The 26,693-nt window shown below is 38.1% G+C and overlaps 1 protein-coding gene across 1 annotated transcript in view; it reads left to right on the top strand.

The window, feature by feature from the left end:
* The window catches only part of MYOM1 (myomesin 1), a gene marked incomplete at its 3' end in the record, with an annotated part of 137,125 nt that overhangs the window by 5,561 nt on the left and 104,871 nt on the right, over positions 1-26,693 (top strand). Inside the window, exons 2-4 of the mRNA XM_079942280.1 lie at positions 15,550-15,690; positions 18,937-19,165; positions 19,816-19,973. Of these exons, the coding sequence (XP_079798406.1) occupies positions 15,550-15,690; positions 18,937-19,165; positions 19,816-19,973 (528 nt within the window). The remainder of the gene's footprint in view (positions 1-15,549; positions 15,691-18,936; positions 19,166-19,815; positions 19,974-26,693) is intronic.

Here is a 26,693-nt window from a genome sequence, read left to right as displayed (position 1 = left end):
TCCATTTCTAGATGTTCTAACGTAATGGCAAGTGGATAGTCTTTGGGGTCAAACAAGCCTTTACTTACATGCAATTACACTTGCGACTTTGGATATGCCTGTAAACTCTCAGTTTCTTCATCTGTAAAATGAGGAAAATGATTGTTGTTCATGTTGGCAGCCCTAAAAGAGATAATCATGTAAGGTGTGTAGTATAATAGCAGGCACATAGGGACCGTTTAGTGAGGTTTAGGTATTGTTCATTCATTCAGTAAATATCTACTGAGTGCCTCCTGTGTGCTAAGCACTGCTCTAGGTGCTTGGGATAAATTACTGAATAAATCTGACAAAGATTCCTGCCCTCTTGGAGCATGGAGAGATAGGTCATAAACAATAAACATAATAAAAAGGACAATGAATTTAAATCATGCTAAAAGGTAATAAATGTTATGGAAGCAATAAAAAATAGAATAGGGTAAGAAGGATTAAGATATATCCTCTTCTCTAAAGAAAGATTTAACTATTATATATAAGGAAAAGGCACCATAAGTTTCTGGGTAGCAAATAGAACATTCTGGGATTTGTCTTGCAGAATTTAAGTACTAAGAAAATGATGAGTCATATTACTTCCTATATGACAGGAGACGATCAGGGGAAACATCTAATGAAAGCAGAAACCAGTTATTCTTTTTTAATCTGCCCAGAAATGGACAGGTTTATTGCCAGTTCCTTCTTTAAAAGGCAACTACTGAGTTGTGTTCTGAATCCCCAAAATAAACGCTGCGTCCAGAGAGAGAAGCCTTCACCACGCATCAATCTCCGACTCTCATGGCTGTAAACCTGCAACTTGTTTGCGGAGAGAGGACTGGGAGTATCATTCCTGGTGATACCAGTTTCCTACAACTGGCAATTTGTAGATCCATAGAATTGGGGAATGGCAGGAAGAGACCACAAGCTCATCTAATTCAAGCCCCTCCTTCCACAGATAACATACACTGAGGCCCAGAAAGACGTGATTCATTCTCTGCTTCATTTGCTTTGTTTCTACACTGAAAATACTATTCATCAGGCTCTTTTGCAGGTCAAATTAAAGTTTAGATGGTACAAGATACCCCCAGAATGGCATTAATCTTCCATTGGCAGGTGAATCAGGCTGTGAGAAGGAAGACATGTCCCCTCATAGAGTGGGAATAGAATGAGTAGCCAGAGGTGGAGGAAGGGCCATGCAGTTACCTCCCATCGCTCAGAGGTAACATGTTAACTCTGTCCACTGCTGGCCGAGCAGTGAGTGTAACTGAGCTTCCCCGCAGAGCTCTCCGAGCTGTGGGAGCCCAAGGAGCCCTTGCTGCAGGCTTGACCTTTTCCACAGCAGCCTTTCTAGATGAAACAGGAGATAGCAGGAGCACCTCAGATGAGGAAGGTAAGCTTCATGCAAAGTCTAGTCAACCCTAGCGACCATCCTCAGAGTGGGGTGGAATATGGGTTTCTGGGCTGCCTTATAAATAAGTTAATAAGGCTAACTTTTACTAACCCTGGACAATTTTCAGTCCACAGACCTAGACTCTATAAGGCATCTCCTGATATTATGGTCAAGTGTCCTGCATAATATATCTAGGAAATATAGAGTGGACTCTTTCACTTCTGCTTAAAAATGTGCCATACTCACTCAGTTGAGTTAAATTAATTTCTAAAATAGCCAGGAATGGATAGAAACTGAAGGGTGTATGTGGTAACCATAAAGATTTGTCTCTCAGTGTTTAACCCACTAGCTTTTTCTAGAGCATGACTATTCTAACATTCATGTTGAGAAGTGGTTCAGACCCCCCTGGTATTTGTTTTTAGATCATGTCTATCTATACATTAGCTGTGGCAAGTTACTAAAAAGGAGAGTAAAATGTTACTTGTCAGCGGAAATTTAAATAATGGAAACAATAAGGCAATAAATAGAAGAAAAATTGTGGTTATATTACTATTTAAGTAACTAAAATTTTTTAAAAACTAAAAATGAGATATTTTGGCTTCCCTGGTGGCACAGTGGTTAAGAATCCACCTGCCAATGCAGGGGACACAGGTTCAAGCCCTGGTCTAGGAAGATCCCACATGCCACAGAGCAACTAAGCCCGTGCACCACAACTCCTGAGCCTGTGCTCTAGAGCCCACAAGCCACAACTACTGAAGCCTGCGTGCCTAGAGTCCATGCTCTGCAACAAGAGAAGCCACCACAATGAGAAGCCTGCACACTGTAATGAAGAGAAGCCCCCGCTTTCCGTAACTAGAGAAAGCCCGCATGCAGCAACGAAGACCCAAAAAAGCCAAAAATAAATACATTAAATAAATAAAAATAAAAAAGATATTTTTATGCTGAGAGACTGAAATAGAGAGGAAAACAGGATAACTATAAGGTAAATAATGCAAAGACAGAAAGAAAGGCCAAGGGACTGTTATTTATTATGATACTGCATGTCAGTAAATTTCAAGGATGATGTTGATCAAACTAAATTCGTGCTTGTATCTTATAAGAGACCTTTTCTGGAAAGTATACTAGTGAAAAAAGGACTCAAAGCCTCCTGCTTATCCACTAACTTTGATGTTCTCCTGAAAGTTCCTTAAGTGTTTAGACTGGGAAACAGGAGAATCAAAAGGTCAGTAGAAAGTGTTGAGGCTGACATGATACCCATACCAAAGGAGGAGCGTAGGACGAAGCTGCTGTATATCAAAAGTAGACCCAAAACAACCTTTCACAAAACCCAGGGAAAATACAGTCTTTCAAGTTTTGCAACAGGGAAAAATGCAGCTGATAGAAACACAGAAATGAGAAAAGAGACTGCAAACTCCAAGTGCTTGTTTCTGACCCTCCAGGGGGTTCTGAAGATGAAAGAGATGGACCCTCAGATCCCAGAAGCCCTGAGGAGGAGGGGCTGACCAAATGACCAAAGACAGCCAAGAAGGATAGTTTTCTAGAAGCTGACCCATAGTTCAGTAAAACCACCACCCTTTCCTCCCTTCTGGGAAACAGCTGAGCATTTTCTTTATACGCTGCAGTGCTAGGTTGTAAATATATATGAAGAGGCGGTTTTAAAGGAAAATTGTTAGAATAATAAAAATGAGTTCAGCTCCTTTGTGACGACTTGGTAAAGTCTAATGGCAACACATAGATAAGTCAGCAATGAAAATGGAACTTCTATTTTCAAGCTTTTGCACACATCTCTGTGTCATCCTGGGATGACCTACCCATCTTTTAATGTCCAGCTCTTCCACAAAGGATTCCCTGATAACCCCAGACAGAAATTGCCTCCAAGCCTGTGAATTCAGCTTTTGTTTGCTCTAATCTTTCTGTTTATCTGCCTGCCTTCCTTCTGTCCTTCCATCCTTTCTTCCATGATTGACATAATTCAACACATCAGGCCTGGTAGCATTTACTCCCCTACTAGATGGTAAAGCTCTCAGAAAACAAGAGTCTTTTTTTATTTTAATTAATTAATTTAATTTTATTATTTACTTTTGGCTGCGTTGGGTCTTCGTCGCTGCACGCGGGCTTTCTCTAGTTGCGGGAGAGCGGGGGCTATGCTTCGCTGTGGCGCGCAGGCTTCTCATTGTGGTGGCTTCTCTTGTTGTGGAGCATGGGCTGTAGGCGTGCGGGCTTCAGTAGTTGTGGCTCACAGGCTCTAGAGCACAGGCTCAGTAGTTGTGGCGCACAGGCTTAGTTGCTCTGTGACATGTGGGATCTTCCCGGACCAGGGCTCGAACCCGTGTCCCCTGCATTGGCAAGCAGATTCTTAACCATTGCACCACCAGAGAAGTCCTAACAGGAGTCATTAATTTATCTAATTTATCTTCATATCCCCCTCCCACCCCAGCTGCAAGCACGCTATTGTGCACACAGTGGATACTAAATAAGTTTTCTGTTGAATAAATGAAATTATGACAGAAAGTTAAGGCTTTCTGTTTGAAGTGAACCTTCTCTTGCACATTCTAAAATATCAGCTGGGTTGTGTGCTAAGTTTATGTTTAACATTACAAGAAACTACTCTTTTCCAAAGCAGCTATACCGTTTTACATTCACATACTAAGGTACAAGGATTCCAGTTTATCCACATTAGTTATTTTCTGTCTTTTATTTTATAGCCATTCTTTTGGGTGTGTAGTGGGGTCTCATTGTGGTTTTAACTTGTGCTTACTTAATGGCTAACGATGTTGACCATCTTTTTTTTTTTTTTTTGGTGGTACGCGGGCCCCTCACTACTGTGGCCTCTCCCGTTGTGGAGCACAGGCTCCGGACGCGCAGGCTCAGTGGCCATGGCTCACGGGCCCAGCCGCTCCGTGGCATGTGGGATCTTCCCGGACCGGGGCACAAACCTGCGTCCCCTGCATCAGCAGGCGGACTCTCAACCACTGCGCCACCAGGGAAGCCCATTGACCATCTTTTTAATGTGCATGGTAGCCATTTGTGTATCTTCTTTGGTGAAATGCCTGCTCAAGTCTTTTGCCCATTTTTAAATTGGATTTTTTTCTGCTTATTATTGAATCATTAGAGTTATTTAAATATTTTATATACAATTCCTTTATTAATGTTTGCAAATATTTTCTCTCATTCTGTGACTTGTCTTTTCATTCTTTTAACAGTGTCCTTCAAAGACCAGAACTTTTACATTTGATGAAATTCAGTTCATCACTTTTTTTCCTTTTTTAATCATGCTTTTCATGTTATATCTAAGAACTCTAACTCAATATCATAAAGAATTTCTTTTATCTTCTGAGTTTTGTAATTTTACTTTACATTTAGAAATAATCCATTTTGAATTAATTTATTTTATTTTTTTTTAATTTTTTTACATCTTTATTGGAGTATAATTGCTTTGCAATGGTGTGTTAGTTTCTGCTTTATAACAAAGTGAATCAGTTATACATATACATATGTTCCTATATCTCTTCCCTCTTGCGTCTCCCTCTCTCCCACCCTCCCTATCCCACCCCTCTAGGTGGTCACAAAGCACCGAGCTGATCTCCCTGTGCTATGCGGCTGCTTGAAGTAATTTTTTGTATGTGATGTTGAGTAAAGTTCTAAATCCATCCCTTCACCTATCGATATACAATTGTCCCAGCACCATTTGTTGAAAAGACTATCCTTTCACCCTTAAATTCCTTAGCACCTTTATCAAAAATTAACTGACCATAAGTAAAAAGGTTTATATATGGACTCTCAATTCTGTTGCATGGATCTGTATGCCTGTCCTTATGCCAGCACCACACTTTCTTAATTATTATTGCTTTATAAAGAGTTTTGAAATTGGTAGATGTAAGTTCTCAAACTTAGTTCCTCTTCTACAAAAAAATAAAATAAAAAATCTTGCCTATGTAATTCCTTCATATTCCCATATAAATTTTAAGATCACCTTGTTAATTTCTACAAAGAGAAAAGTCTGCTGGCAACATGATAAGAATTATGTTGAAACTGTAAATCAATTTTGAAAAATGTGTGTTTTAACAATGTTGACTCTTTCAATCCATGAACATGGGATATTTATTTATTTAGATTTTGTTTCACTTATCATAATGTTTTGTAATTTTCAATGTAGAAGTGTTATACTTCTATGTTAAAGTTATTCCTAAATATTTTATTCTTTTTGATAGTATTGTGAATGGAGTTATCTTAATTTTATTTTTGTATTGTTCATTACTAGTCAACAGAAGTATAATTGATTTTTGTGTTTTGATTCTGTATCCTGTTACCTTGCTGAACTCATTTATTAGTAGTAGCATTTGTGTGTGTGTGCGTGTGTGTGTATTCCTTAGCATTTTTTACATATAGGATTATATCATCCATAACTAAAGGTAGACTTGCTATCCAATTTTTTCAATTTTATTTTTAATAATTGCCTTGGCTATTCTTCAGTATAATGTGAACTTCAGTACAATGTTGAAGAGAATTGGCAAGAGCAAATATCACACCCTTGTTCCCTTACTGTCTTAGGAAGAAAGGATTTAATTTTTTACTATTAAATATGATACTAGCTCTAGATTTTTCATAGATGGTCTTTATCAGACTGAGGAACTTCCCTTCTATTCCTCTTTTGTTGAGAGTTTTTAACATGAAGGAATGCTGAATTTTGTCAAATACTTCTTTTGCATCTATTGAGGTGATCATTTTTTTTGTTTTTTATTCTGTTAATATGGTATATTACACTGATTGATTTTCAAATGTTAAATCGACCTTGCATTCCTGGAATAAATACCACTTGGCTATATGTTGCTGGATTCAGTTTACTAATATTTTGTGAAGGATTTTTGTACCTGTGTTCTTGAAGGCTATTGGTCTGTGTTTTTTTTGTTTGTTTGTTTATTATAATGTTTTTGTTTGGCTTTGATATCAGGTAATACTGGCCTTATAGAATAAGTTGGGAAGTGTTCCCTTCTCTTCTGTTTTTGAAAATACATGTAAATGATTTGTTTGTTTCTTCTTTATATATTCCATGGAATTCATCTGTGAAACCATATGGGCCTGGGCTTTTCATTGTGCAAAGATTTTAAATTACTAATTCAGTTTCTTTACTTGTTATTGATCTGTTCTGATTTTTCATTTCTTCTTGAGTTAGTTTTTGTAGTTTGAATCTTTATGGGAATTTTTCCATTTCATTTAAGTTGTCTAAATTTTTGGCATAAGTGCATTTATCATACTTCCTTGTGAGCCTTTTAATTTATGTGGGGTTGGTAGTGGTCTCCTCTTTTATTCTTGTTCTTGATAATTTGTGTCTTCTCTCTTTCTTCATGGTTAATCTAGTGAAAGGTTTGTCAATTTTCTTGATCTTTTCAATGAACCAACTTTTGTTTCACTGATTTTATCTATTGTTGTTCTGTTTTCTATTTTATTGATTTCCTCCCTAATCTTATTATATCTACCTTCTACTTGCTTCATATTTAATTTTTTTCTAACTTACAATGAAAGCTTAAGTTATTAATTTGAGACTTTTCTTCTTTTCTAATATAGACACTTAAAGCTATAAACTTACCTCTAATAACTGCTTTAGCTTTATCCCATAAATTTTGATATGTTGTGTTTTTGTTTTCATGTAGTTCAAAATACTTTCTAATTTCCCTTGTGATTTCTTTTCCCTTGTGGGTAATTTAGAAGTATGTTGTTAGTTTCCTGATATATGAGGATTTTCTAAATTTCTTACTGTTGTAGATTTTTACTTAATTTTTCTGTTATCAGAGAATATATTTTGTATGGTTTAAATTCATTTAAATAGATTGAGATTGTTTTGTGAGTTAGCATATAAATTCTCCTGGAGAATGTTTAAAAGAATATGTAATTTGTTGTCATTGGGTAAAGTATTCTAGAAAGGTCAGTTGTATCAAGTTGATTGAGAGTGTTATTCAAGTCTCCTATGTCCTTGCTGATTTTTGTCTAGTCGTTCTATCAGTTATTGAAAATGGAGTATTGAAATCTTCAGCTATTTTCAATTTTCTATTTTTTCTTTCAATTCTGTCATTTTTTGCTTCATATATTTTAGGGCTCTGTTGGTAGATGCATGTACATTTATAATTGTTATATTTTTTTGAGGAATTGACCTTCCTATCATTATGAAATGTCCCTCTTTGTCTCTAGTAATATTTCCTAGTTAAAAGTATATTTTGTTTGATATTAATATAGCCACTCCAGCTCCTTATGGTTATTATTTGCATGGTATATCTTTTTCATCCTTTTACTTTAACAATATGTGTCTTTGAATTTAGAATGTGGCTCTTGTAGCAGCATATAGTTGGATTTTAAAAAATCCATTCTGACAATCTCTGCTGTTCCTTGGAGTTTTTAATCCATTCACATTTAATAAAATTACTGCTATGGTTGGACTTATGTTTACCAGTTTTTAAATTTTTTTCTGCATATCTCATATCTCTTTTGTTCATTTGTTTCTCCTTTACTGCCTTGTTTTGTGTTAAATAGATATTTTTAGTGTACCGTTTAATTCCTTTCTTTCTTGACTCTATTTTTTATTATTTTCTTAAGGAATTGCTTTAGAAATTATAATATACATATTAACTAATCACAATCTACTTCAGATTTATATTAACTTCATACCAGTAAAATTTAGAAACTTTGCTACAATATAGTTCCATTTCCTCCCTTATCCTTTGTACTATTATCATATGCCTTACAACTATATATGTTATAAACCCAACAGTGCAGTGTGATAAGTATTGTTTTATGTAATCTTATGTCTTTCAAAGAATTTAAGAAAATAGAAATATATGTATGCTTATATATTTATCCAGTTATTTACTTCCTGGTGCTCTTTATTTTTTGGTGTGGATTCAAATTACTGTCTGGTGTCATTTCCTTTAAACCTGAGGGATTTGCTTTAGCATTTCTTATAAGACAGGTCTGCTAGCAGTGGATTCTCTCGCTCTTTGTCTGGCAATGTCTTTGCTTTCAGTTTTGAGTAATAGTTTTGCTGAATATAGAATTCTTGATTTATTTTTTCCCCCAGCACTTAAATATGTCATACGAATGCCTGTGGGTTGTATCGTTTCTGATGTGAAGTGAATCATTAATACATTGTTCTCTTGTATGTGATGAATCATTTTACTCTTGATGCTTTGAAGTTTTCTCTCTGACTTTGGCTTTCAACAGTTTGACTATATATGATATATCTACATGTGTATCTCTTTGTGAGTATCATACTTGGGTTTGTTGAGTATCTTAGATCCGTAGATTAATATTTTCATCAAGTTTGGGGAATTTTAGTCCATTATTTCTTCAAATATATTTTCCTACCTTTTCTCTCTCTCTCCTCTTTCCAGTACTACCATGACTCATATATTGGTATGTTTGAGGTTGTCTAACAGATCTCTGAGGCTTTAAGATTTTTTCTTCATTCTTTTTCTTTTTTTTTTATTAGATTATTTCTATCTTCAGATTCACTGATTTTTTAAATTCTTCTATATAAAATCTGTTGAGTCCCTTTAATAAATTTTTCATTTAAGTTATTGTACTTTTAAACTCCAAAATATTCATTAGCTTCTATTTTATAATTCTTATCTCTTTGTTGACATTCTCTCTTTTTGGGTCATTATTATAATACTTTCCTTTAATTCTTTAAACATGGTTTCCTTTATTGGCCTTTGAACTTATTTCTTATTACTGCTTTGAAGTTTTTGTTTGCTAAATTGAACATCAGGGTGCACCTGGAGACAATTTTTATTTACTGATTTTTTTCTGCTGGTGTGTGTCACACTTTCCTATTTCTTGTCATGTTTCATAATTTTTGTTGTAATTGAAAATGGGACATGTTGGGGGCTTCCCTGGTGGCACAGTGGTTAAGAATCTGCCTGCCAACGCAGGGGACACAGGTTCAATCCCTGGCCCAGGAAGATCCCACATGCCACGGAGCAACTAAGCCTGTGTGCCACAACTACTGAGCCTGCACTCTAGAGCCCACGAGCCACAACTACTGAAGCCCACGTGCCTAGAGCCTGGGCTCCGCAACAAGAAAAGCCTCCGCAATGAGAAGCCCATGTACCGCAACAAAGAGTAGCCCCCGCTCGCCGCAACTAGAGAAAACCCACACACAGCAACAAAGACCCAGCACAGCCAAAAAAAAAAAAAAAAAAAAGAAAATGGGACCTGTTAGATAATATACTATAGTAATTCTGGATTCTGAATTTTTCCCTAAATGTGTTGTTGCTCTGTTTTGTTTTTGTTTAATTACTTGCCTAAACACATTTATAGAATCTGTTTACCTAGCACTGTGTTACTGCTGATGTCTCTGTTTTAGTTTTTTTAAAAAATTGTTATTCTCAGTTTTAAGCCTGAATTCATAGGGATCACCTTGTATTTGCATAGATTAATGGCCAATAAATGAATGGTCAGACACTGTGCTCAAACATCTCAAGACAGTAAAGGTTCCATCTTCTGGCAATAGATCTGTGTGTATGTTGGGGAGCACATTTGAAATTCAGGTAATTTTAAAGTATGTATGCCCTGGATTTGCTTACCTCTAGACTCTCTTGTTTCTCCTCTGCACATGTACACAGGTTTACAGTTAACCAGTGATGTGTGGATAACCTGAGCCCTCTCCAGTTTTTTTCTATTCAGGCACATGGAGAGCTTATGAAGGCCCCCATGGTGGTCGTTTTTTTTTTTTGGCTGCGTTGGTCTGCGTTGTTGTGCGCTGGCTTTCTCTGGTTGCCGCGAGCGGGGGCTACTCTTTGTTGTGGTGCGTGGGCTTCTCATTGCGGTGGCTTGTCTTTGCTGTGGAGCACAGGCTCTAGGCGTGTGGGCTTCAGTAGTTGTAGCACACGGGTTCAGTGGTTGTGGCATGTGGGCTCTAGAGCACAGGCTCGGTAGTTGTGGCACATGGGCTTAGTAGCTCCGTGGCATGTGGGATTCCCGGAAAAGGGCTTGAACCCATGTCCCCTGCATTGGCAGGTGGATTCTTAACCACTGCACCACCAGGGAAGTCCCTCCATGGTGGTCTTATTTTTCAAATCTTCCTGTTAAATTTCAGGCTGACCTGCCAGTCTTCTGCTTGCTCCAACCGTGATTGCATCCTGAGATTGATTGAGCTGCCGGTCTTCCCTTGTTTGTTTGCCACTTAGGTGGCTCATGTTACAATGTTGCTGGTTGTGGAGGTTTATCATGCTCTGCTCCAAATCAAGTCAACCCCTCTGGCAGTGAACATTATGATTTTCTCACCTTTTCCCACCTTGGTAGAACTACCTTATGGATTGAGCTGGGAGCTAGGGGATGGTGAAAGACTAGGCAAGAATGTCACACAGACTCCCACTTATTCATACCTGAAGTTCAGTATCTTTTTATGAATAACCACTTGTCAGTGTAGTGTATGCCTTTGGTTGATTTTCAGAGCCCTGAATGGGTTGGTTTTGGCAATCGTATCCAATTTTATCATGGCTTTTTGGGGAGAGAAACTGCTGAACTGCTCACTCCACCATACTACAAGTCCCACCTCTGCATTGGTCATTTTTATTAGCTCCTCAGCTGATTCTGATGGCAAGTGAGGGTTGAGAATCACTGAGATAGCATATGATTACAGGAGGATGAATCTTGATTTCACTTCATTCAGTAAGTTTATTGAACACTATCAGGCAGTGCACACAGTACTGAGTATACAAAGGTAACTTAGGCCATCCCCCTCCTTGAATAGTCATAGGCAATGGGAAAGATAGAGAGGGAAACCAATAATACAATATAACCGTAGGCATATAGGGATGGGTGTCTACAACCGATCATTTTTTCTGAAACATGCTGATAGGTTGTCATAATTTTTTTAGAAAATAGTATAGCCGTTAAGTAGATCCATACTTAACATAAGTGTGAATAAAGTTACTCATCCTGGGGAGTTAGGACAACATAACTTTAAAGAACTAGCATTTTACTTCATGTAAAGTTTAATGAGTTTTTTAATGCTTTATTTTTAATTGAACTGTGATGTGAATAAATCAATTGATGTGAATGAATTCAGGAATAGCAAATCAACATCAGAGTCAGTATGGGAAGTGTGACATGGTGTTGTGGTTTCCAAAGTGGCGAATCCATGAAGGCAAGCCATGGAAGTGTAGGAAGAAATATGAGCACTTCTGTATTTTTTAAAAAGTCAAATTTGGCCCATAAAATTTTTCTGTTGATTGAATATTTCATAAAGTGAGAATATTTATACAGCAGTATATGTGTAGAATTTATAAATAAACAGGTGGCATGCCCCCAATATTTTTGGATTGAGAGGACCCAGTCACAAAAGTTAGAGACTACTGCTGTAGTGGAAAGAGCACTAACCTAGGTGGATGCTAGTCCTAGCTCACCTACCAACTTGCTGTATGAACCTGGGCAAGTTACAAAGATATTCCAGGTCTTCCACATCTATAAACTGAGTGTGGTATAAATATCCCTGAGATCTCTTCCAGTTCTGTGATTCTATAATTAGTTTTGTTCTTGCTATTCCTGTTAAGAATAATTATGAAGTTGTAAGAGCGGAAGGTTATGTTGTTTTTGTTGTTGTTGTTGTTTTTCAGTATTTGAACTGGATGGAGGTGCAAGTCTATTTCTGAGTCCCTGGAACATTTCCAGAAAGAGCTTTCTGTACCTGAGCTACATCCCTTCTCTGTGGTGCTGCTGGTCATAGGTGTGATGATGTCATACACACCATGATATTTCTTTAAATTCTGCTAACTTTAGACATATTAAGACGACATACCACAATTAGTAGCAGAGTACAGATAGATGTACTTAGACACAGTTACAGACACATGGGTGCACCCATGCACACGCAAATCAATCCTTACCTATAGCTTAGTTTCCCTGCCTTCATAAATTGAAGTTCAGAAAGATTCAAGACATAAAGAACATTAAATTTAGGGTTTTTAAAATTTTTTTATTTATTTTTGGGTGCGTTGGGTCTTCGTTGCCGTACATGGGCTTTCTCTAGTTGACGCGAGTGGGGGCTACTCTTCGTTGCAATGCACGGGCTTCTCAATGCGGTGGCTTCTCTTGTTGCGGAGCCACCGAGTGCATGGGCTTCAGCAGTTGCAGCACGTGGGCTCAATAGTTGTGGCGCACCGGCTCTAGAGCACAGGCTCAGTAGTTGTGGCGCATGGGTTTAGTTGCTCTGTGGCATGTGGGATCTTCCTGGACCAGGGGTTGAGGCCGTGTCCCCTGCATTGACAGGAGGATTCTTAACCATTCTTAACCACTGCACCACCACGGAAGTCCTGTTAAATATAGTTTTAATAGTTAAAAGACCCAAATTGATCCATACATATCAAGTTAAGTGTCTACTCAGAAACTGACTTATAAGACAGAGTATTATTTTCAAAATTTAGATACAACTAAAAGCCCAAGAGGTTAGCAAGCCCTTATTTAGCTCTTTGATGTAACTTCAAAGAAATTTAAATTTAAAAAAAGAAATTAAAATTTTACATATTCTATTGAACTCCTCTAAAAACATTATTTGACTTTAAAATTCAATAGAGTAAGATGTTAGACTTCAGTGTTCCTGGGTCATAACAAAATAGACATGGCTTTCCTTCAAATAATTAGTTACACTGATTATTGCATAGTCAGTTCCTTAAAACTTTGTTTCTCTGATTTAGTTTTGTTTGTTAACTTCGATAAATGACTTAGCATTACCAAATAGTCTGTTGGCACAGTATTTTAACATCTAATCCTTCACACACTCTTTTTTTGTTAGGATTCAAAAGCTTGAAGAAACTTTAGAGAGCATAACAAGTGTTTGATATTTTCTAAATACTTTGGATTTTCTAAATAATACTATATAATATATGATTTTCTAAATAATACTATATAATATATAAATCATAATGCTTTTTTTGAAGCCTTTTGTTCCAAATGAAATATTATTTGAAAACTGATGATAGTACCATAAATCTTTACCATGAAGTTTAACTATTAAAAATCATCTGCTGTGACTTACTTGTGAGAATGGAATAATCACATTCTGACACATTCTGTGTAATAACTGAATCATTTTAAAGGTTTATCTTAAAGGGAAAATGACAGAAAAAAAGGAACGACAGTACAAGAAAAAGAATGACAGATCACAGCTGTTTTGATATAAATAAACATTGAAAATATGAGCTCATGAGAATATGACTGCAGATAGTAGAATGAAAGTAAAAAGTAAAAAGAGCAAAAACAGAAAAACAGGAGAAAAGTTAGAAAATGCAAATGTTCTATAAATAGAAAAAAATGAAACAGACTCCATAATTAATTTCATTTTATATAGTAATGGAATTAAAGGAGTGAAGGAAAATACCACTTTAAACTTAGACCTGTATTAGCACAGCCTGTACTTTGTAACCTGCTAGGGGTATAGAATGCAATCATTTTGCTGCTGCCTGGAACAGCCAGCCAGGAACAAATTTCACTAAGCCTTCCAATTGGTAACCAATCCACAAGTTTGATTTCAAGGTTCTAACCTTTGGCATTAATGCTGATCATAGAATAAGAGCTAGATATTCACCCTGGGGGAGGGGGTAGTTAGTGGGAGAGGAAAAGGCCATTTCTGTGCTACAACTCCACTCCAGGAATTAAAGACAGTATACTATACTCTCAGGCTACGTTTGCACCCCCTGTACTTCCTAGAAGCCCTGCAGGTCTGTGTTACTTGCTTAGCAGGGGATAAGATTATTTGCATTACTATGTATCCATTTTGTACTCTGTATATGTGCTGTCTTCTTTTGATTTAGGTAATCTCTTTGCTTTTGCTAATGCTTTTTAAAGACTGGAAACGATCAAGGTTTGGACACTTTGGAAGGTTTTGCTGTTTTAACTGGGCAGCTGGCTTTTTCCATGCCACACCACTCACATGCTTCACTTTCTCTTCAAATTTTCTCTACACCAGGGACCTTTTTAATATTAACTTTTAATTTTAGAATCAGTTCAAGTCTGTAGAAAAATGACAAGGATAGTACAGAGAGTTCCTGTACGGCTTCCTATTGTGACTATCTTTCATTACAATGTAGACCAGAGGCTTTTAGCCTGAGCCCATGACTTCTTCAGAGTCCATGAACTTCTGAAATTTATGCCAAATTCTATACATTTGAAAGCAAATGCACTTCATTTCATTCAAGAACTATATAGATTAAGGTTGTCCTTTTAATTTCATCAATTCTTTTCTCTAGGTGCAATCTCTGCTGTCACGTTTTCCACTCTGCTAACACATTTTTTGGTTTATTAGAACAATAACTACCTCCGAGTGTACACTCGCACCAGTGTGCATGGGTGGGTGGATTTTTGTGTGCAACAGCACTAGGAAAGTGTTCTTTATCAAACCTGTAATTTTCCGAGTCACTCGACGCTGTGTGTTCACACAAAGTGTATTAACTCTATTGTTTGATGAACCCAGTGTCCTTTCAGACGGAGTCTGTCTATACTACATAAAGGCCTCAAGTTGAACCTAGAGGCCCTGCATCAGAATTGCCTGGGCTCCCAATACAGAAAATCTGCTTTTGTATCAATCCCCTGAAAGCATTTGGATACACAATGTATCCAAACCGTTTATGTAGACCACCTAAATTTCCAACATTAACTTAACAGCAAAGGGTATTTGGAACTATTACCAAAGCACTGCCACTTTCCCTCGAAATTTTAAGGGGGAAAAAGCCATGAAATTTGACATAAATACACTACCATGTGTAAAATAGATAGCTAGTGGGAACCTGCTGTATAGCACAGGGAGCTCAGCTCGGTGCTCTGTGATGGGCTACTTGGGTGGGATGGTGGGATGGCGGGGGGAGGTCCAAGAGGGAGGGGATGTGTGTATGCATATGGCTGATTCACTTCACTGTGCGGCAGAAACTAACACAGCATTGTAAAGCAGTTATACTGCAATTTTTAAAAATTGCTATAGACTTATTTTTCTCTTGTGTCTAGATAGAGTGCATTATGTGAGGTCATTCTCACGCTAGCTCTAAAGATAAAAGATGATTATAACTTTAGCCGTCTAGGTTTCTGTAAAACGTCCTCAAACTTAAAACTTCCTTTTATAAGCATTTTTTTAAATTATAGACTAACATTAGGGTGTTTTTTTTCAGACTTACAGATTCCAGTCTGATGCTAGAAGATTATTCATCCAAGTTGAGCCCCCAAACAAAGAGAGCCAAGAAAAGCCTTCTCCCTGGAGAGAAGAAAGAAAATCTGCCAAGTGACTACATGGTGCCCATTTTCTCAGGACGGTATGTACGGATTTTCTCCCTGGATCTGATTATTAGAAAGTGGAGAGTAAATGTTGTCAGGTAGTAATAACAATAGCAGCTGTCATTTATTGAGCACTTACTAGGTACTGGTTGAGAAAGGTCTGTGGAACCTCAGAACCATGCACGGAGGGAGATGTGTTCATTGTAAAACTGTTTGCCATCACATAGGATGGCTATATGACAAAAGAGGATGATCAGCAATTTATTTCTAATTATGTAACTAGTTGAAATTAGAAGCTGAGTATTGGATGCTAGTTTTTCGACTCTATATATAGTCACTATGTTTAGAGTAGAAAGAAAGGTTAAAACTATAAAATATTGGATGAACTAAAAAAAAAAATCAGATGATATGTTTAGGTAGATTGGTTGCCAGTGTGGTTTTAATTATTATTCATTATGAAGAAAAAAAAGTCTTAGATAACGTAGACTAAGTAAAAGAATTGCACCATAATTATGCCTGGCTTATGTTTGTTAAATGTAAAATAGATTACTATTTATTTTGAGGTAAAGTTCAAACAAAATAATCACTAAATCACCAGTCTGTGTAATGCCAAATTTGTTTATAATATAAACATTTTTCTGAATGATAATATATACAAAGGAATCTTGAAAGGAGACTTGTCCAAGACACCAACTTAAAGTTTAACAGGAACTTTCTGAGTCTTCCCTGTTTATTTTCCTTTGAATGGAGAATTATTCACAGAGCTAAGATGGTTCAGAATGAGGTCATCTTCTCCAGGCAAGTGCTCTCAGGAAAATCACTAGGCAATAATGCGGGTGTAATTTTGGGTAACCAACTTCTGTTTCCCTCCATGTTTTCTTTCCACTGTTTTCTGATGGTTCCTTTCTGAATGGTTTCGGAGGCTAATGTCATAATTGCTCTGAACCTACCTAGGAAGGTAAGGGGGTAAACAATATTCTATTTTTAGCTTTTCATTTTATACCTTTGACTTTTTTTTTTGCGGTACGCGGGCCTCTCACTGTTGTGGCCTCTCCCGTTGTGGAGCACAGGCTCCGGACGCGCAGGCTCAGCGGCATGGCTCACGGGCCCAGCCGCTCTGCGGCATGTGGGATCTTTCCGGACTGGGGCACGAACCCGCGTCCCCTGCGTCAGCAGGCGGACTCTCAACCACTGCGCCACCAGGGAAGCCCTGGAAAGGTTTTAAATTTATTTTAAATTTGCAGTAGTGTGTTTTGTTGTTGTTGTTGTTGTTTTTGCGGTACACGGGCCTCTCACTGCTGTGGCCTCTCCCGTTGTGGAGCACAGGCTCCGGACGCGCAGGCTCAGCGGCATGGCTCACGGGCCCAGCCGCTCTGCGGCATGTGGGATCTTTCCGGACTGGGGCACGAACCCGCGTCCCCTGCGTCAGCAGGCGGACCCTCAACCACTGCGCCACCAGGGAAGCCCAGTAGTGTGTTTTTGATGTTAGTATGATATTCTTGCTCTTGTACCCAAATTATAGCAGGGTTACCACTGACATGCACTTATATTTACTTAAAGGCAAATGTGCCTGCTGTCCTGGGTCAAAAATATATTTTTAAGTGTACTTGAGTTTTCCTGTGAAATAATTACAGTTTTTTTCCCCAAGGTTTACCTTATTTGCAAATGGAAAAGGCAGGGAAACCATGACTCCATTCTGCCCTCTAGAGCTATGTTAGCACATCCACTGTTAAAGGGTATGTGAACTTCACTTAGAGTTGTCTCAACTTGGGGCCGGACTATCATTGAATATAATCCATTACTATACATATTGAATCATATTACAAACCTCATTTCAAATCTCTATATTGTATATTAGCCTCTATAGAGAATTCCAAGTAGATTCTCATGACGTTTGTTTTGTATTCACTTATTAATTCATTCACTTCCTATCTCATTCAAAAAGAAAAGTTAGAGGTAATTATGTCAGGATACTAAGCTAAAAATGTTCCATCTTCCTTTTTCTCCCCCTAAATTATAGCAGATAACTTCCTTGGTAGAGACTACTTTTTAATATTTGGAGAGATAGAGAGAAGGGAAAAGAAATTAAAATTTACTCGCTAAGTTAAGTAAAACGCGAGGTAGACTAATTTGTCTACCAGATGTTTTAGTAATACTCCATGAGAAATTCCAAACGTGTGCAAATGTTGCGTCCTACTCGTCAGCAAACTATATAGATTCAGGTGCCAGGGACTTGTAAACACAATGGCAGTGTTTGCTTGAAGTTTGAAGTAATTTTTCTTATAAGAAAAACAAATGTACAATTCTGCCTTAAGAGGTCTCAGGAGACTCAATTTCAAGAGAATCTTCAATATAATCAACATACTCCTCACTGAAACATGTAATAAGATTGACAACAAAGGTATTGAAGGAGTTTTAAAATAATCCAAATATTTTAAACATTACTAAATCACAGCACAAATTCTATCATAAACTACTATATTAGGCACAGCACTTTGGGATGTAACCACTCACTTGCCATCATCATCATCAATTATGAGTAAAAACAAGTCACTTTTGTCAGCATTGACACTTCAGCTGTGAGTTTGATCATTTCTTTACAACAGGGCTGTGTGTAAGCACAAAGTAAGGCTGTCATATTAAATATGTAGATACACACACACAACCTTTATTATCATGGAAAGGAAACCCACTAGGCTTAAGGATCTCACATAGATTTACAACTTATTTCTGCGTGCAGCACCTCTGGGCAATGCATTACATCATCTGAGTTACAGAATCCAGATCAAGCACATAGGCGAAAATCAGAATCACAGCCACACAACTGTCTGTCATTTCACAATATCGTCTTTTCTGGAAGGAAGTCGTAACTTAATCTTTTTTTATAGACTAAATCGTATTTAAACACACTAAGGAAACCAAAGAAATGACGTTGGGCAAGTTATCTAACTTCTCCGTGTCTTGTTGCCGTATTTCTAAAGTAGAGAGGGTACAGTCTACTTCAAAGGGTTGTTGTGGGGAAAAATGAGACAATGTATGTAAAAAGCACTTGTCAAGGCACCACAGCCGGAATAGGTAGTATTATTGTGGTTATCATTGTTGGTTAAGGTGAAGATCACTGCCATTTGTGAAGAGTTAGCTCCTATTTACCAGGTCTTTCTACGTCAGGTTTTCTTTGGGCACAGTGTACAGCATCTGAGGTCGGGCACCTTGAACTTGGTAAACTTGGGCTATCTCATCACTGCCATCCGCAATATACATATTTCGCTGTTATTATATTTTAGCCAAGTGCATGTCAGTGGAATTACAGACACGGAAGAAGAAAGAATTAAAGAAGCTGCTGCTTACATAGCCCAAAGGAATCTCCTTGCTAGAGAGGAAGGAGTCACGGCAGCCAAGCAGTCCGCAGTATTCGAACAGTCCACGTCCATGCTTCGCCAGGAGGAAGGTTTTGAGAAGTCGAGGAAAGTTGCAATTCGAGAAAAGGCAGAACACCTGTCACTGAAAAAAACGGTAAAAAAAAAGATAACTTACAAAAGTAGAAATGCTACCACTATATATAAAGTAGATAACTAGTAAGGACCTACTGTATAGCACAGGGAACTCTGCTCAGTACTCTGTAATGGCCTATATGGGAATAGAATCTAAAAAAGAGTGGATATATGTATATGTATAACTGATTCACTTTGCTGCACAGCAGAAACTAATACAACATTGTAAATCAACTATAATCCAATAAATGTTAATTTTAAAAAGTAGAAATGCATGTAACATTGTATATATGTGTGTTAATATAGATTAATTAGCTTCAAATGAAGAAATATGTGGTCTTGCGGAGAAACAAAAGAAGGAAAAAGACATCAAAATGTATAGGTCAAAGAAAGACACACAATATTTAAATTCTGTGAAATTTTAGTTTCTATAGAAATTAAAGTTCTTGAAGAACCTTAAGAAATCCACCTTAGAGAAGTAAAATATGTTGCTCAGGCTTACAATGTTAAAAATTAAGTGATGTGTCTGTTTTCAAAAGGGGTGAGGGGAATTCGTTTGAAATGAATGCAAAAGTAAGGCTCCAAATGAAAAAAATGATCATTTTGATTTCTACATTACATTTTTGTAGCACATGTTACTTTGATTTCATAATATGTTGATTTTTTTTTCAGTTAGAAGAAACTGAGGCATATCATAAAAAGTTGAATGAAGATAGTCTTCTCCATGCTCCTGAATTTGTCATTAAACCTCGTTCCCACACTGTTTGGGAGAAAGAAAATGTAAAATTACACTGCTCTGTAGCCGGCTGGCCAGAACCTCGTCTCACATGGTATGCTATCGTTATGAAAATTTCTCATAGAATCGATTACTCAAAGTTAATTTTACCTCTTATGAAAACATGTGACATTGTGAATATGCAAGAGTCAGTGAAAGCATCTACAAATTTGAATAGATTTTTTAAATAGTGAAGAAAAAATACATGTATGGAAGGAAAGAAGAGTCTTGCATCCATTACGATTTATTATGATACTTTATAATCCTATTATACAAATGGATCTTTATCTTATATAAAGTGTTAAAATTTAGTCAGCATATTTATTTGGTATCATTTTGTGATGAGAAGCGATACTGCCTTTTTAAAAGTAATTAAGACCCAGAGGGCTCCATCTCTACTCCTCACATGAGCTGAGGTCTTAATGTGTTTTCTAAAGCCAAAAAATAGGGGAGCTGTTACAACTATGGGGCCTGAAGAAATTTTTGTTCCATAACGAATAAGCTCCCCTTTTTTCCGTCCATTATATATCCTATTGCAATTGTCAATGACTTTGTGATCCCTAAACTCAGAACTCTCCCATCATACGGCATGAATGTCTGCCACAGAGAGCAGAAGTCTGAAGAGGATTGTGAGCCAGTTTTAAAAGGCGTTTTCCGTCTTCTTCTCCGACAGGGGTATTTTGCATGCAGTTCCCTTATCCTCGGGAGTGGTGGTAAATATGCCCTATGTCACAGTATAAACACTTCATAGAATAGCACTGTCACCCAAAGAGCGCCTGTCTCTTCCTCTCTTTTCTGTTATTTCTAATGTTCTTTGGACACCTGGCTAGCATAATGGAGGTGGCTGACAAGATAAACTGCTAGCTAAGGTTATTCTTAAAGAGCAGGTGGTGAGTTGTGTTTTTTAAAAATTCACCTGTGATGTCAATCTGCCTGTGGTAATATTGGATTTACTTACAGTTTTTCTTGTATGTAAACTCTTTCCAGGGTTCTTGAGTTTGAAAACCAAAGAATGAAACCAAAGCCAGCTCTATATTACCAAGGCAAATAATTTATAGTAAACAAAGATGAGAAATGTAGGAACATATTTAGGTGAAAATGAAGTTTAAAAAATCAATTTCCAGGCTTTAAAAGTATAAGAGTATACTATAGTAAGTTAGGAATCAGTCCATCTTTGCCCACCTTTCTCTCTACCTATAGAGTTGCACAAATTGGCCTATCAAAGGGACATTTCCTCTTAAAAAACTGATTATTTCCCACCTCAGAAAAAATCCAAACTTTCCTATAGAATTACATAAAGAATAACAAATTTTTAGCTCCAAGAAATATTACTTGAGATTCACTTTGTTATAAAGCAGAAACTAACACACCATTGTAAAGCAATTATACTCCAGTAAAGATGTTTAAAAAAAAAATTTACTTGATGAGTAAAAAAAATTCTCATCTTTCATGAATTAAAATGTACTACCAATAAACGAATCATTGGAGTCCTTAAGTAGATATATTTATTACAGTGTCCTATCTCTGTTTTCCTGATTTTTAAACATCAGAGTTAAATATGATTTTCAAAAGAATACAAAGTAATCTCTAGGAGGTAAATATTAATTTCTTAAGCATTTATTTATTCCGTTAAATACTCAGCAACTAGAATACAAACATACCATGTACCACTGATGGTGTTACTAAGCCAGAGTAATAGGGTTCTACAAAGGCAGAGCTCTAATTCTGTTAGAGATTAAACTCCTTACATAGTGCTTTGTGGGCTGAAAAAGGAGTGATTTAAAAACAAACAAAAATAAGCAAATGAGTAAATATGTTGATGTTAAAAAAATAAAAACAAACAAAAAATATTAAAACGCCACAGAAAAAATATGGGATGACTAAATTGTCAACCCGTAAAACTCCAGTCAAATTGGAAAATAGAAATACTGTCAGTTTTTGGTTTTTTTTTTTGGCTGCGTTGGGTCTTCGTTGCTGCATGCGGGCTTTCTCTAGTTGTGGCGAGCAGGGGCTACTCTTCATTGCAGTGCGCGACCTTCTCATTGCGGTGGCTTCTCTTGTTGCAGAGCTCGGGTTCTAGGCGCGTAGGCTTCAGTAGTTGTGGCACACGGGATCAGTAGTTGTGGCTCGCGGGCTGTAGAACGCAGGCTCAGTAGTTGTGGCGCATGGGCTTAGTTGCTCCGTGGCATATGGAATCTTCCCGGACCAGGGCTCGAACCCGTGTCCCCTTCATTGGCAGGTGGATTCTCAACCAGTGTGCCACCGGGGAAGCCCATACTGTCAGTTTTTTGTTATCTTCACTAATGGGGCTGAGAAGAAGTATGATTGATCCCTCAAATCTTTCACCTTTAGCTTTGAAATATTTATTTCCTTAACGTATGAATTTTATGGCCTAGGGGTTCATTTGAATCAAAAACAAAGGCACAGAGGCAAGATTTGTCTCAGGAACGATTGGGAGGCTGTTTGGGAGGCTGTCCGTTGACTGGAACAAACCTTCTCTAGTTCTCGTGACCCCTTTTGTGCTTGGAGAAGTCAAATCCATTCTGTATCAAGAATTCTCCCAGTAGGGACGGATCAGACCATTTCACAGAAAGTCCTGTTGCCTTGCAAGTCAAGTGAGAAGTAAATATGAAAACAAAAGAACCAGTGGACCACTAAGAAAATAGTTCACCTTGTTTAGCAAGCAAGACTTGCCCCTGGATAAAGCTGAAATTTGGACAATCAGCTAGCAGATAACTGAAAATTGGCTGTGGCAATAAATAAGGTCAGATCCAGGTTTTGTGGGGCGTAAGAGTTGTACAATTTGAGGAGCACTTTTACAAAAAAGAATATAAAGTTAAGTCATATGCATTAGGCACAGAGCCTTGTGGGGACGCATGCTGATGAGAGACCCTGAAACTTGAGCTTCACTGGTTTCAAGGTGAATCCATCTCTGAGAGTAAACGTCCATGTAGGATTGATTATAGCTTGCTGGGTACGTTGCCTTTTTAAAAATAATCATGAAATGAAGCTCTGATTTACTTTGCAAGCTGCTGGTCCAGAGTGTGCGATCTTCAGTGAGCATCCTTCCCCTCAATGAGCAGGGAATCCACGACCTAGCAAGAACCACGGTTGGTGGTGACTAATTTGCTGGCATTTATGCCTCTTTGGTACCCAGCTGCAGCTTCCTGGGCCTGACACTGAGTATAAGTATGAAAGAAATAAGTGAGAATGACCTTACTGAATAGAAGAAGGGAAAGTACAGAAATAAGTGTGTGATGTTGCTGCGGGCAGTTGTGATGCCTCCGCTTGAAGCCTTTAGCTCTCAAAGGCATGTGTGCCTGGGACCTGGCTCCCTCAGACTCCTTTCCAAAGAGGGTTCAGTTCCAAGTTTCCACTGGGCAGCCTCAGGTCATGGAAGCCCCTGAGGTCTAACAAATGATATCAACACACAGCAGCTGCTCTTTGGCCAACCCCGCGTACTGACTAAATCCGTCTGGATGGAATCTAGAGGGTAGCCAGGGAGCGCTCACTGACAGGCGCGCCCATCATTCATCAGGGCCCGGTGTGGAGGCGCTGAGCTCACTTTCCGAGCAGAAGGAAGGCTGTGGGCTTTGCGTCCGGTAGAAAAGTTAGCTGTAGATGACGCTGCTGCACCACCACAGTGAAGCAGGCCATCCTGAAGGAGGGCTTGTCAACAGAGAAGGAGAAATATATATGTGGTGAAAAACCAAAGCTGTTTTACTTAATATATTTATATAATAACTTGTTTAATAGGCTATATATTGGTTTAAAAGGGGAGGAAAAACGTTTATGTTTGTATCCATATTACTTGCATAAGGAAGCTCTGGAAGGCTATGTAAGAATCTAAGGAGAACAGTTAGCTGTGGGGAGGAGCTGGGCAGAAAGCAGACAGGTTTGAGGAAGGAGAATGTTTCCTGGGCACCCTGATATTTTCTGGTCTTTGAACCATATGCCTGTATTGCCCAGTCAAATTGTAAAAACTATGTGAAATGAGGGAGAAAAGTTCTCTTTAAGAGAAGGAGAGAATTGCATTAATTTTACACTTCCTTTTTTTAAAAAAGAGCCAGATTTAATTGCATTTCGAGCCCAAAGTCTAAATCAGTTTTTTCAATGGAAGCCTGGATTGTAATCTGCAGGGAGACTCACACAAACTCCCTGGAGCAATGTGTTAGTGTTAGTGAGGATTAGTATTAATCTGATGCTCACTCAATACCCAAGTTTTCAGATGTGTATGTGGTTACTGGGCTAGATCCTCACGCAAGACACTTAAAAATACATACTTGAAATTCTTCACATTATCCCTGAAGTCACTGTCAAATAGACAAACATATTTGTCATTAAGCATGATAAGAGTTCAAAACCTGGGAATAAAATAGTACTATCTTAGGAAGAGTCCAGAGATTTGGAAACGCCTTAATCTATTTTTGCAAATTATGTGAATTCACAAATTCCATGATAGAATCATGTGTTGAATTTGTTTACAAGATTAGAGTTATTCACAATGTATTTAAATTTAGCAATTACTATCATATTATCTTAGGAAAACAGCCTGCATTTAAAATAGTTAAAAATTATTTATAATTACTTCCCAGGTATAAGGGTTTGGGATTTTATTTTAGATTTTTCTTATTTATTTAAGTCCAAATTCTATGCTAATGGAATAGCTCTCTCTCAGCTAATTGGTTTTTAAAGTAACAGCTATTTATTCAAAACAGTAGGGTTGCATTCTAAGTAGCAACCACACTTGTAGGGGTATTCAACATGAAAAGATCATTTTGGCAGGCATTATTTGCTGATAGAGAAAAGTTAGAGTGAAGCCCTTTTGTTTGACCATGCTTTACGCTGCCAAAGAGCTTTCACTGTAATCCCTTCTTATCAAAGTCAGCCCAGTATCCAAACAGACATTTGTTTGGAGGAATTAAGTGTGTATTTTACACACATACATAAAGAGTATTATTCTAGAAATACTTGTAACAGAAGCTCATTAACTAGTTCATAGACTCTACATGAAAATGGCAAGGAAAATGGTGTACAGCTAAATGTTCACAGGAATTTCAGAAACCCTCTGACAAATAACCCCAGGGTGTAGCTAACTCTCCAAAATTAGCTGGTGACTGACCAGTTTGGAATTTCATTTTCCAGAAGTAACAAACTGTGAAGCATATACAGAGCAGGCCTCAAATCCTCCTTTTCTCCCCTGACTTGATGGTGAAGACAGCCAATCGCAAATGACTCCGAACCTGAGCGCCTAGCTAGGTGAACTCCTTGGAGAATAGAATTGAATCCCTTCCTCATTTAATCCATGTCTGCAGCTTTAAAACAGATGCTTCTTACACTGACATTGGAGTTCCAGTGGAGAGAATGGAAGCTTCTCAAAGTGTGTGTGTGTGTTTGTGTGTGTGTGTGTGTGTGTGAGAGAGAGAGAGACAGAGACAGAGACAGAGACAGAGAAGCCATGGCTGTTTAGCTGGGGGTCGGGGGATGGGGGGAAGGCATTGAGGTGCTAAGTCGGATTGGACAGAAGGACAAGGAAAGTGAAGAATGCCTGGGAGCTGCAAATGCTGTTTTAATTCAAACTTTATAGAAATATGAACAACGTTTTTGGTCAGAAGCCAAATAGAGTGTCACTCAGTTGTTTGGTCAAGTAGCACCTGCCACACAGAATTGGGTGTCATATTTCTCTTCTTATGTTAGAAGGAAATACTGAAAACACCACAGCAAAGGAGAAAACTGAGCAAGAGGGAGCTTGTGAGTCAAGTGTGAAATGACCTAAACCAATTCAGTCAGGAGAACATGCTGATTAACATGTTCTACCCTGTCATTCATCAAAACAAGGAATGTTCCAGATTAGGAGTGGCCGCAGATTTCTTTTTACACGCCATCTCTGATCAAACAGTCCTGTCTGCCTGGAGCCCTGTGGGGAGGGAGCTAACTGAGGCTGCTTCTGAGCTGTCAGAAACAGCTAGGGATGGCTCCCAAGGGTGGGGCAGAAGGCTGTGCCCCTACACCTGCTACGCAGCTGCGATTCCTAAGCCAGTCCACCCTGCCGTTTCACATCCTAGGGAACCAGGACACAAAGAGCCTCAACACACCTTCTTCACATGCACTTATTTTAAATTATCCATATCATGAAGGATGGATTTATCAGAACTCCGTTCCTTCGGCCCCAAATCAGGAAGCACAGTTAAATCTATGGTGTTACCCAATAACTCTGTTCAATCCAATTTAGCAAACACTGAGTGCCTAATATTTGCCTGTGATGCCTACTTCCTTGAGAGTGGCAATAGAAGTAAGTAGGGATCAGACACAATCCCCAGCTTCAAGGCACGCACACCTTAGTAGAAGTGACACTTGTCCAACCATAATTTGATAAATGTTATATATTTCCATTTGAACCAAGTAACACCAATGCGGACAGGCAGGAATGATATCGTACGGGATTTCAAGGGAGAGATTATTGAAGAAGTGACATTTGATCAGAGCCTTGAAGGACGAGTTGGGATTTTGCTAGGTGGAGAAGGAGAATGGTACATTTTTTAAAGTATAAAAAATGATGCATTTTAGGGACATAGGATGCACGTGTGTGTGTGTGTGTGTGTGTGAGAGTGTGTGTGTGTGTGTATGAGTGTACGAGTGTACAAGCTGGGAAGAGGTAGGGACTGGCTGAAGATTATTTCCTTTCTTTCTCTCCCTTTCCACAACTTTCCCTGCTCCAAAACCTCCTTATAACCATGTCCAGAAATCTGAAGAAATAAAATGCAGCTAAATAGAG

Source organism: Stenella coeruleoalba (assembly GCF_951394435.1).
Source record: "Stenella coeruleoalba genome assembly, chromosome: 14".
In the NCBI taxonomy this organism is placed as follows: Eukaryota; Metazoa; Chordata; class Mammalia; order Artiodactyla; family Delphinidae; genus Stenella; species Stenella coeruleoalba.
This window is presented reverse-complemented; position numbering and strand designations above follow the sequence as displayed.